General features: G+C 36.1%; 1 protein-coding gene across 1 annotated transcript in view; it reads left to right on the top strand.

Annotated features, from left to right (window-relative positions):
• Positions 1–11,739, top strand: part of SORCS1 (sortilin related VPS10 domain containing receptor 1) — a 438,448-nt gene extending 426,709 nt beyond the window's left edge. Inside the window, exons 24-27 of the mRNA XM_063307130.1 lie at positions 6,887–6,986; positions 8,201–8,306; positions 8,417–8,572; positions 11,650–11,739. Coding sequence (XP_063163200.1) covers positions 6,887–6,986; positions 8,201–8,306; positions 8,417–8,572; positions 11,650–11,719 — 432 coding nt within the window. The 3' untranslated portion in view covers positions 11,720–11,739. The remainder of the gene's footprint in view (positions 1–6,886; positions 6,987–8,200; positions 8,307–8,416; positions 8,573–11,649) is intronic.
• Positions 11,740–12,295: the final 556 nt, after the last annotated feature.

Here is a 12,295-nt window from a genome sequence, read left to right as displayed (position 1 = left end):
TTAATAACCCAGGCTTTGTCAATAGCAACTCATGTCATCATCTTGAGACTGAATTACAGCAACATTCTCTGCTTAGGGCTGCCTTGGAAGACTACGTGGAAACTTCAGCTGGTATAGAATAAAGCTGCCTCTTGCTGGAAGATGATAGCTACTTTAGCAGGGTCACTCCTATGTTTGGGAGACTGCCGTTTTAATCAATAGAGTTCCATGTACAATTCAAAGTGCTAGTTTTAACCTATAAACCACTTCATGGCTTAGGTCCAAATTATCTTCTCCAATTAGAATCTAATCAACTTTAGAATCCACAACTTAAGTAACAGGAGTTCATTCCAAAGCTCCTATCATTTATTTGGGGTAATGAAGTGCAACTCTTTTAGTTTTCAATATAGCAGTTTCTATTGCAGCAGTATTTCTATTTCTGTTAGTATCAGACACTTTCTAACACAGGATGAAAACTGTACTAATGGAAGATTTTGACTTCAAAAAGAATTATACACACACATAAACATGCACTTGGTTGAGGAGTTCTGGATGATGGGGGATGGATGATGATGAGGGATGGAAGAGTGGGCTTCACATTATGGTAAGAAATCTCCAATCCACTGACAGAAGAAAAAAAAAAAGTTGAGACATACTTTATATTTCAAAGAACTCTGAGCCAGAAAGGCTTTTGTGTTTACTGACTCTTTACTGCATTAGAGATCCCCAGGACCCACAATGAATTGCTGTTCTAGATTCCATGATGGACTGATAATTTGTTACATAGTTTTGGTAGAAAAGGGTGTGTTTATTTCTACTCTTCTAAGTCTGTAAGTCTGCAGGTCCCTAACATTAAATTTCTCATATAATGCAAATATATTTTCATTTGAATAATGAATCAATTTATTACATACATGCTTAATCAGCCTAGCCAGATTTTCTTCTATTGACTTTGAACTTGAATAATGATAAATAATTAATGTTGAAAATCCTTCTAACAAAGATTACATTCTGTTGGTTGCCAGCTCTAATATTGTTTGCAGTATTTGGATAATTGTCCTGCAATCATAAAGCATGCAAGGGCATAACATTAGGAACTGGTAGTTCTTTTAATTGCCAAAATCCACTGGATAATGGAAAAAGCCAGGGGGGTTCAGAAAAAAAAAATAATCTATTTTATTGACTATTCTAAAGCCTTTGACTGTGTGGACCATAACAAACTGTGGCAAGGTCTTAGTGATATGGGAATACCAAGTCATCTTGTCCACTTCCTGAGGAATCTGTATAATGAGCAAGTAGCAATGGTAAGAACAGACCACGGAACTACAGACTGGTTTAAGATTGGGAAAAGAGTGTGGCAGGGTTGTATACTCTCACCCTACCTATTCAACTTGTATGCAGAACACATCATGCGACAAGCTGGGCTTGAAGAATCCAAGGCTGGGGTTAAAATCACTGGAAGAAACATCAATAATCTCAGATGTGCAGATGATACCACCTTGATGGCTGAAAGCAAGGAGGAACTGAGGAGCCTTATGATGAAGGTGAAAGAAGAAAGTGCAAAAGCTGGCTTGCAGTTAAACCTCAAAAAAAGGTTGATTGATAACTGGCAAATAGAGGGAGAAAACGTAGAGGCAGTGACAGACTTTGTATTTCTAGGTGCAAAGATTACTGCAGACGCTGACTGCAGCCAGGAAATCAGAAGACATTTAATTCTTGGGAGAAGAGCAATGACAAATCTTGATAAAATAGTTAAGATCAGAGACATCACACTGACAACAAAGGTCCGCGTAGTTAAAGCAATGGTGTTCCCCATAGTAGCATATGGCTGTGAGAGCTGGACCGTAAGGAAGGCTGAGAGAAGGAAGATAGATGCTTTTGAACTGTGGTGTTGGAGGAAAATTCTGAGAGTGCCTTGGAGTGCAAGAAGATCAAACCAGTCCATCCTCGAGGAAATAAAGCCAGACTGCTCACTTGAGGGAATGATATTAAAGGCAAAACTGAAGTACTTTGGCCACATAATGAGAAGACAGGACACCCTGGAGAAGATACTGATGCCAGGGAAAGTGGAAGGCAAAAGGAAGAGGGGCCGACCAAGGGCAAGATGGATGTTCTAGAGGTGACGGACTTGTCCTTGAGGGAGCTGGGGGTGGCAATGACTGACAGGAAGCTCTGGCATGGGCTGGTCCATGAAGTCATGAAGAGTCGGAAGGGACTGAATGAATAAACAACAAAAGTTCTTTTATAGGATGATGTTCTTTTATAGAGCAGATATTTCATTTAGGATGTCCTCAGGAAGTCCTGCTATGATTCAACTGAGTCAAATTATTTTTTCTAAAATTTGGGGCCTTCATAACTTCACACACACACAAATCTTACATTCAAGCCAAATCCAGAGTTGTTCAGTCTGTTCCTTAAATCAGTCTAGTTCTTTATTCCTGGGGTTGGAGTTTCTGCTTAGTATTCAGAACAGTACATATTAAAACAATTAGAACACCTCTAGTGATTTTACTCCTTCTTTATCCCATATGAGATTCTTATGGGACATTAACCATGAGAATAACTTTATACCCTGAAAGGCATAGTTTTTATTTTTTTTTTAATAACATAGGAAGGGTTATTCGTAGTGCTGAAGACAGATAAGTCTCTGGATATGAGACGATGATAATCCAATTTCTTGAACTGAAATAAAATTATCTGTATTTAGGCATTCTTAATTAATTCAGCTGCAAGCTTAAGTGTGCTCAAAGCTTTAAATTTTTTACGTCTATGATGGTCTTGTAAAACTTGTATCTCATGAACCTGAACAAAGCCCAGGGCTTTTTAGTTTTCCTAAAAAAACATGTCCAGCTTTGTTTTGTTGTTGATATGCATCTTACACTGAACAAACTTGTTCTTATTACCAGTACAAGGCTGATAGACAATCTTTGGCTTCCTTGACTGATTATGTGCTATCAAGTCAGTATCAACTTCTAGTGACCACATAGATAGATTTTTTCAATTGATAATCTGCCCCTAACCTGATCCTTTAGGTCTTCCAATTGTGCACCCATCATCACTGTAACCTTGCTGCTTGTCATCCTCTTCTTCTCTTTACTTCCATCTTTCCCAGTTTCTCCAGAGAGCTAGATGTATAATATCTTCAAAGTATCATGAGTCTGGTTACTTGTGCCATGAGTGAGAAGTCTGAGTTGATTTGCTAAGTGATCCATTTGTTTGTTTTCTTGGCAGTCCATGGTATTCTCAGGAGTCTTCTCCAACACCAGTGTTCAAAAGTATCAATACTCTTTCTGTCCTGCTTCTTCAAAGTCCAACTCCTCATACCTTCACACACAAGCCAGTTTGGTTAAAGGGCTAGAAACCAGGAGACTGACACTGGCATGAAAGCCAGCTGGGTTACTTTGGGCCAGTCACTCTCTCTCAGCCCAACTCACCTCACAGGGTTATTGTTGTGGGGAAAATAGGAGGAGGAAGGAGTATTAGGTATGTTCGCTGCCTTGAGTTATTTATAAAAAAATAATAAAGGCAGGATAGAAAATAAAACAAATAAGTCATGCAAATAATGTCATCTCAAGAACAGGTTTTAGGAGACAAACAAATTTGCTGCTCAATGCCACCACTTCATAGGGGATGAGGACGTATACTCTTAATCAGGTGCCTCTGTGTCAAAGGAGGCTTGGGAACTCTTCTTTAGTAGAAGTGTAAGTACAGTAGAGACTACTAACTAAGTGTGGCTGCATAAGGGGTGCACTGATCAGATTATTACAGTCCATGCCAATGTCCTAGGTGTTCATTTATTTCTTACATCCTGTTCCATTACCGTCCCAGTCAGTAGATTTTTAAAAATGCATAAAAATAACATTTTAATATTTTAATATGCATTTTAGTAAGTAGTTTACCCTAAATTATGAGATTTTCACATGTATTTATTTATCTAAAGTTAGCATTTTATTCTCATTTGGCCACTTTTTAAAGTCAAGACCTATAATGCAATGTATGAAAATGACAAATCCAAGAACCTAGTGACATGAGAACCAAGAAAAATGAATTTATCTTATAAAGAAGAATACAAAGAACAGAGGGATTACCATAAATTCTTATGATAGCAAAGGGAAAGCAGCTTTCAGTAAGACGCTGGAGGGCAGCATTGCACCTATCCCTGTTTCTGTGCCTATGAACTCAGACTCCTGAACACCCACATACAACCCTAGTTCATTCATTTTATATCCTAATTACACTGGATTGGATTATCATGATGTGGAATTTCATATTTAAACCAAAGGCTGAGTATATCAAATCTGCTGTTGATATTTTATTTCAGAATCTCTTAAACAATTCACAAAACATGAAGTATGTTTTTAAAAATGGAGTTGTTCTTCACTAAGTGTATTTATTCATTTCTACATGTCCTTGAACATTTATTCTTCCTTATATGAATGTTTACTCAGATGTAAGATAGATTGCTTAAATGTGCCTGATTTCCAAGCCCCTTTGCATAAGAGTGCAGTCTAAACAAAAGACTTTCTCTAATAAAACATTATTTTTACAATGTACCATATTCTTGATGTGTCCTTCTGTCATTGTTATGACTGTATCAGTTGTGAGCATCATGCAGTATTTTCAGATTAATGGGGGAGGAGACAACTTTCTGTAACATGGGCCACAATTGACATTTTTAGGATGGCATGGGTCACAGTGAATATGGCGTTGGGACAATTTCATGCACATTGACAGAGTCAGAATTTTAAATATATTTATTTTCAAAGAGGGGAGTTCTTTTTTTAAAAAAAATGGATTAAATCTATATGGGGCTTGTGCTACAGTTATATACATCTTATTCGAGTTGTAGGGAAACTGCTGCCATATTTTTTGGGAAATTATAGTTGGGGTGGGGTGCTAAAGGGATATGGTTCACCACATGCAGCATGTGGCCTCAGGTTGCCTGTGCCTGTTTTAAACCTCCTCTGTTTCCTGTTTTTGAAATGCAGTTCTATAAAATACCTTTTAAAAGTCACATCTTTGTTTTGAATTCTTGTGGTCTTCAGTTCCCAGATGATGATGATGATTATTATTATTTTGTTATATTGCACCCAAGTTCATATATCAGCTGAAATAAACAGGTTGCTGAAGGATATATGACCTGCTGATGAAAGATGAAATACATGTAATGTAAAATAAATTCGTACAAGTATCATGATAGCAGTTTTGAATAGAAGTTGTTTGTTTTTTCACTAAAATTCAGCATTGTTTATACTTCAAAATTCATTTTTAGGGGCCTTGTCACAATGCACTGGCTTTAAACTAGATCGTGACAGTTTTGTTGTGGAAGTGCCAATGAAACAAATGGGATTTTAAAGAGAAGAGGATCATGCATCCATATTTCATTTCATTTAGGTGATGCTTTAGAACAATAGCTTCTCTTGAACTCCACACACAGTTTTATCATATGCAGATCTATTACAGTACATTATCTATGAGGTCATATTTGGGAGGGGGACAATATTACCTGGATCAAAGAAACCATTTTCAACAAAAGCAAGGAATGAGACAATGAAGGTAATAATTGTTTAAATAGTTAATTTCGTTTAAATAACTAAATAGTAAACAGAATCTGTTAAAAGACTTGTTTTACACAAGTATAGTTTGAATGAAGAAAAATAGGGAGGTGGAAGCAGAAAAGGCATTTTCCAGATATGACAGACACAGTGTGAGTCATATGGAAAGTCCATCTGTATCAATCTCCACTCATTTAGACAGCATGTGCAAGAAATGCACTCTTTTCAAACTACTTCAATTTTAGGCAACTAAAATGATTTCTAATTAACAGTGAGCCCTGAATGGTGTTTTCCAAGCAATCAGTAGCCAGTATTAAATTCAGGAGCCAGATGTACCTTAAAAAATTAATAGATAATAGAAAACAGTAATACTCTCACATATGAAGAATAGAAGACAGAGTATCTGTTTTGCAGAACAGCTGCATTTTAGAGTTAAACTAAGTCAGCAAAATTAAAAAGACTGAAAATGAATTTACAATGGATGGAAATGCATTTTGTATGATAATTTATCATTAATATTTGTAGATGTGTAAGGATTGTTTAAAAGAATCTTATGCGATTGCATCATATGGTAAGCCTTATGTAAAAATAATAGGCCTTGCACATAAGATGACTTCTCTGAAATCAGTATCCAGTTAAAAAAAACGAAAGCGGACTTGCTGTTATATTTACCATTGAATGTGAAGATTTTCAGTAGGGGGTATTTCTGTTAAAAGACAACCTTCTTGTTGTTAAGCCTGCATCTAGCACAGAAGAGAAGCCTGCCATGGTAGATTTATTCATTATTTTGATATATGTATTCTTCAAATATAATTTTCTTGGTATTTATTTTGGAAAATCTCTTTGTGAAGGAAAAATAAAACACCTTTGTGGAGAAGAAAAGTATGCAACTTTTATTGAGAGTTTTGTGCATCATATCAAGGGTGGCATTTCGAAAGTATATTATACAAGGACTCAAAGAGGTCTTGACTGTAGGAGAGTGTTGCAGTAAATAAGATGTTTGTTTTGCCCTAGTCTATTTGTGGTTATAAAAGGAGTGCTTTTGGGCCATATATGGCTCATAACTGCAATTTTTAGATCTTTAGATCAATTCAGTTTATATTATTGCTTCCTTCAATGTTCATAATAACATCACCCACCAACTGGCAGATTAAATTATGAGGATGAATAAACCATTCATAAACATTCACTTGTTTGTTAAAAAAAGATTTATATAACATATTTATTTCATATCTGCACCAAGACTTTTTCATTCTTTATTCAGCAATCAGCACTCTCTAAGTTAGAACATTGTTTTTGTCCTTTGTGATAGCACCCTAATGAATTTACAATATTTTTCTTCCTTATTCCAGATTTCAGAAATATTGGTCCAGAAATTAAACCAAAATGCCATCCAGTTTGACTTAAAGCCTGGGGTTAGAATCCTTGTCCATGCTGCTCATTTAACTGCAGGTTGGTCTTGATTCTTTAACAATTCAGCTAGCATTGCTGACACAGTTAATTGACAATGATTTGATGACAGAATTGTGGATTTGTAATATTCAGAATATTTTCTATTTTTATTTTATTGACATGTATTTAAAATAGTTCTTTGTGATCAAGAAACTTGATTAGTCTATCCTAGACTGATAGTTTAGTACAATACACATCTACTTAAGCTCAATTGCATTTATTGAGACTTAATCCCAGTTAATGTCCAGAGTATTGCAGTCTTAGGAAAGTGCAAATTCAAAAAAGGGGAAATGCTGTGAATGGAGGTAGTCCTCAAAATTTAGTGGTGAGGAAAATCTTTACAACAGGGGAAAGGCCATCTGCTATATCAACTTGTTAAATTGACTTTTTATGGTTTTGAGGACTGCCAGCAGTTATTTCCATTTGTTCATTCTTTTATTTAAATCCAGCAACCAAGTCTTGAAAATGTAGCTGAAATTATACATGCATATGTCATTGGCTACATATGTATAGTACTTCTGTATGTAAGGATAGAAAAGGACATTCATACACCAAGTTTTAATTCCAACAAGATGATATTTCTTCAATAATGTATACAATTTAATTCAGAAGTGCCAGAATAAATGTATTTACAGTGACAACTAGCTAAAAACAGAGACACTTTTTATTCCAAAGACTGAATTAAAACACCCCGTTACTGCCTATCAGTATTGCAGTAATTTATTCATTTTTGTTTGTTACCTTTGGTTATTTTAATACATATGTTATAATGTCCAGAAACAGGTCAACCTGCATTATCACAACTAAAGCAGGTTAAAAAGTACTTTTGTCACTTGGTATTAGCATTCCTTGGGCTTCATCTGCAGAAGGTAACAATCTGAGAACTGAAGCCACATGAGTCACTACTTATCTGCCAGACCCAGCTTGAATTATTGACTTCCACTGTGAAAAGTTTGTCAGTCCATGTATCAGTTCATAGGGTTATAGAAGCATAGAGGTGCCTTAATGGGGAAATAACAGACATTTGTACAAATTGTTCAATAAAAGTACAACCTTGGGTAGAAAAGTCCAAGAACATCAGTGACCGTTTGTTAATTACAAAAAAAAAGAAAAAAAGAATGGTCATTCTATACTTTCTTCATGTACCTATGACTGAATGTATCATTAAAATACCTGGCATCTAATTTTCTAAACTTCTCTTTAACTTTTTATAGCCCCACTCATAGATGTCACACCTAGCCACAGTGGTTCAGCCATGCTAATGCTGCTATCTGTAGTATTTGTGGGATTGGCAGTATTTGTAATCTACAAATTCAAAAGGTATGAGTCTTTCCTTATTTTTCCTTCCATCCTTCTGTCAGGTGTGAAAGCATAATTCAAAGAGAGCCTTAGCATACACATAGCAATGATGGTTTCTGTTAATGTTTTAGGAAGATTCCGGGCATTAATGTTTATGCACAGATGCAGAATGAGAAAGATCAAGAGATGGTCAGTCCAGGCAGTCAAAGTGAAAGCATCCCTAATGTCCCTCAGAGGGAGCTGATGACCCCACAGCAACTAGTAGATGAGAAGTTGGATACCAGCTCATAGGTAAATAAACTACAGCAGCCAACAGCTGGTCAAAGTTTGCATTCTGATTGGCTAAATCTATTCTGACTTTTCCAACCTCCTCTGCTAAAACACTCAATATTCCTACATTAACACATCTAAATTGCTCTAAACTAACATTAAGATCTTTCTTCTGCCTCTTCAGATTAATGAGTAAGAAAATATGAGGTGAATTGTTATTTTCACTATAATAAATCTCTCAATAGTTGCTTAGGACTGTGAAAATTCATTCTTGTACCATCAAAAATGCTTTATATTCAAGGAAATGTTTTCTAGTTTTTGGTTTTTATTTCCTGCCATTAAATCATTTCTGTATCCATGAACTTGCACTAGTCACTAGACAAAGTACAAAATTCTGCTTTATGGTTCCACAAAATTACTAGCTCTTGTTATTCCAATACTAGCTGTATTTATTTTGCTATTTTATTATTTTGTATTCATCACACCTCTTAGGCAATCTCTCACAAGAGTTTAACTGAATCCAAATGGAAACCATTACAATTAATACAACAGCAATGGGTAATAAATGTCTTTGGATAAAACACTGTGCTTTCTAAATGCGTTTGCACCAACAGTCACTGCAGTATATCCCATCACCTATGTTTCTCAAACCTGGCAATTTTACGATGTGTGGACTTCAACTCCCAGAATTCCCCAGCCAGAACAAATGGATCCTGAAGATGGACACCTCCTGATAATTTTATTGAGTTGTGGGATCATGCAAAGAGAGGAGTTACCTAGGCCTAAGTAATATAGGGTGTTAGTGATAATCATTACTTTATATTTCACTCAGAAATGTATGGGCAGTCATGGTAGCTCTTGAAAAACATGCATAGTATAGCTTCTCCAAGGAGGTCTAAGAGACCAACTGTAATTCCAGTTTAAATTAGAATTTCTGAATTTCATATAAAGGCAGTATATCAACAAAGTTTGGATAAATCCTGAGGGAAGCTTTGCTGGAGGTGAGCTTGCCAATATAATATTTTCAGATGCTTTGCTGCACATATTGGCATGACATGGGCCTCTGAATAGGCTCTGTCCGGTTCCTCCACTTGCATTCCAGTTGTCTTAACTTGTCATAATCTCATCAGTGCACAAAGTTTCACAAACATTTTCAGGTTATAACATTTTTGGCTTTGGAGTGATTTACTGGAGGCCACATGTCAACATTTGAGGAAAGGCTAGGACAAAGAAGTGGCTGAGGCCAATAGAAAAAAAAGTATATTTGATCTGATGTCATTTTAAACCTAATGTTAGATTAAATTAATAGGTACAGCTAATATGTGCATATTTTATGAATTTAATATTTTTCCCAAATTTGACAAAAGTGAAATGTAACATTCATATATTACCAATCAGCAGTATTTTGGTAAGGCACAAGGTATGCACCCCTTCTGTGAGTAAATGATTAATTATGATCAAATGCATGCAAGTATATTTATTACTGAAGCTGTTTTTGTACTTTATTCTTAATCAGCTTTATTTCTCTTCCTTCCCTTCTCCTTGCACATGTGGATTAGTATTCAAGGATTGTACTTTTAATGAATCCAACTGATTCTAGCTGGGGTTATTTGTAGGGTTGCCAGATTTCCAAAGACCAATTCTTGTTCACAAGAGGCTATTGGGAGGAAAATCTCCTGGACATCCTGGACACCAACCAGCGAGCGTGACCAGACAGCCAAGGACTGCCCAGGGTCCAGGACCAGACAGTGCATAGACTCTTGCCCTGCTGATAAGCACACTGGCGGTCAGATGTCTGAGGAATGCTCGTCAGGCGCAGGTGCGCTGGGTTGCTGACCCACTGATTAGTACACTGGTGGCCAGCTGAAGGGGTGGGGAACTGGGGCAGCTGCCTGCAGGACACAAAGGCCAAAGCAACCATGTTGAAGTACAACAAGGGCAATCTGGAGCCCTTCCAGAGCTGCCAGTCATAAAGTTTGGTTGTGAATATTGTCCTGGGCAGTGGACAAAGCAGGTGGTTCTTGTACTGTCCAAGTTCATCATGGATATCTGGCAACCCTATTTGGATTTAGCCTTGGCTGTATCCAAGCCAGTAATTACCACAACTCAACTTAAAAGTGTTTTGAAATGTTTGGGCTCAGCCTTGGACAATATGGAGAGAGCACAATTTTTAATCCTGCTGTAATCATATTTTAATAGAAGACCTTATTTGTTCTTGTGCATGTATCTGTCTTATTGTTTCAAGAGCCTTTTGTGGCCAGTTTAGGTGATAAGGTTAAATAAATAAACAGGCTTTCAAGTCTGTAGGCACTCCATATAGTTAATTTAATTTTCATACAAGTTTATGAATGGCAGTTGGGTTTCTTCCATTCTGTGGTGTTCTTCTGTGGTTTGGAAAAAAAAAATATTTCCAGAAGAATATGCACTGGAGTGGAAATTCAAAAACTTAATGTATGATAGCTGCCAAAGCCTATAATGCATGTGACAGAACTGTATGTGTATGAGTGAAAATATCCCCAAATGTATATAATGATTAAAAATAGAAAGAATAGCAACATAGATTCAGAGAAGACAAGATTTTCCCCTAAAATCCATGATCCATCAGCAAAGAAAGTGGAATTCATGGTCAATTCTGCAGGGAGGTTTTGGACAGCCCAAAGATGAGGGTTTTAGGAACTTTTGACAGACTTAGTTCCTCAAAAATTCTCTAGAAATTAACCATTAAATGTAAAATCTGATTCATGGTATATTTCTTGCTCACTGTTTGAGATCTCCACTCTTTGAGCAAAGACAAGAACTATTATTTTCAAATGTTATCAAAAGTATGTACTTTACATCAAAGGTTTCCAACCAGTCCAGTTCCTTCCATCAAAAGCTGGGCCCTAATTTGACAGGGTTAAGACATGCTCATTAGTACAAAGAGCAAGATGTCTTGTAAATGACAAGCAGGCATTCAAGATGGGCATAATGTCTCAGTGAGGAACAATTACATCCAAAGTATCCAATGACAGGATACTGAGAGGCTTTCTTTCCCCTCAGTTACACTTTGTTATTTTGCTAATTATTATTTCTTATTGTTTTTATCTCTCTTTACTACAGGAAGTATTTCCACAGTTGCTGAGACTCAAAGCACAAAAGAAATTCCTACCTGTATTAATGTTTGAAACAAGGACACCGATCTATCTTTATCCCCTTTATATATTCATATATATATTCATATATATATTCATATATATATTCATATATATATATATATATATATATATATATATATATATATATATATATATATATATGAGAGAGAGAGAGAGAGAGAGAAACCATTCACTGCTTTTGGACTTTTTGATTCTTCTGATGACAAAAAAGGTTTTTAGCTTTAAGCCTGTGCATGTGGATGTCATTTGGGTAACATATTTGGAATGTACAGGTGCTCTATTTTAATGGGGTAAAAGGAAAACACTACTTCCTCTTAATCCTCTTCTCATTTCTTTTTCTATTCAAGATTTAATTTTAGATGATTCATACTGATATAGGCCAAGAATGTGCATGGGGTATTTTGGGAGGGAAATTAGGAGAACTGAACATTGCTGACTTTCAGTGTAACTGTTACATTTTTAATGCTGAGGGATTATAGATGACTTTGGCAGTCCAGCCTACATTCCTGAAATACAGACAAAAATGTAGTGAGTTTTAAAAACATAACAATTTTATGATTTTCTCCCCCTTGTGTCTTCATCTGG

The sequence above is a fragment of the Candoia aspera genome, chromosome 6, assembly GCF_035149785.1.
Source record: "Candoia aspera isolate rCanAsp1 chromosome 6, rCanAsp1.hap2, whole genome shotgun sequence".
In the NCBI taxonomy this organism is placed as follows: Eukaryota; Metazoa; Chordata; class Lepidosauria; order Squamata; family Boidae; genus Candoia; species Candoia aspera.
Note: the sequence above shows the minus strand (reverse complement) of the source record. Positions and strands in the feature narration are given on the sequence as shown.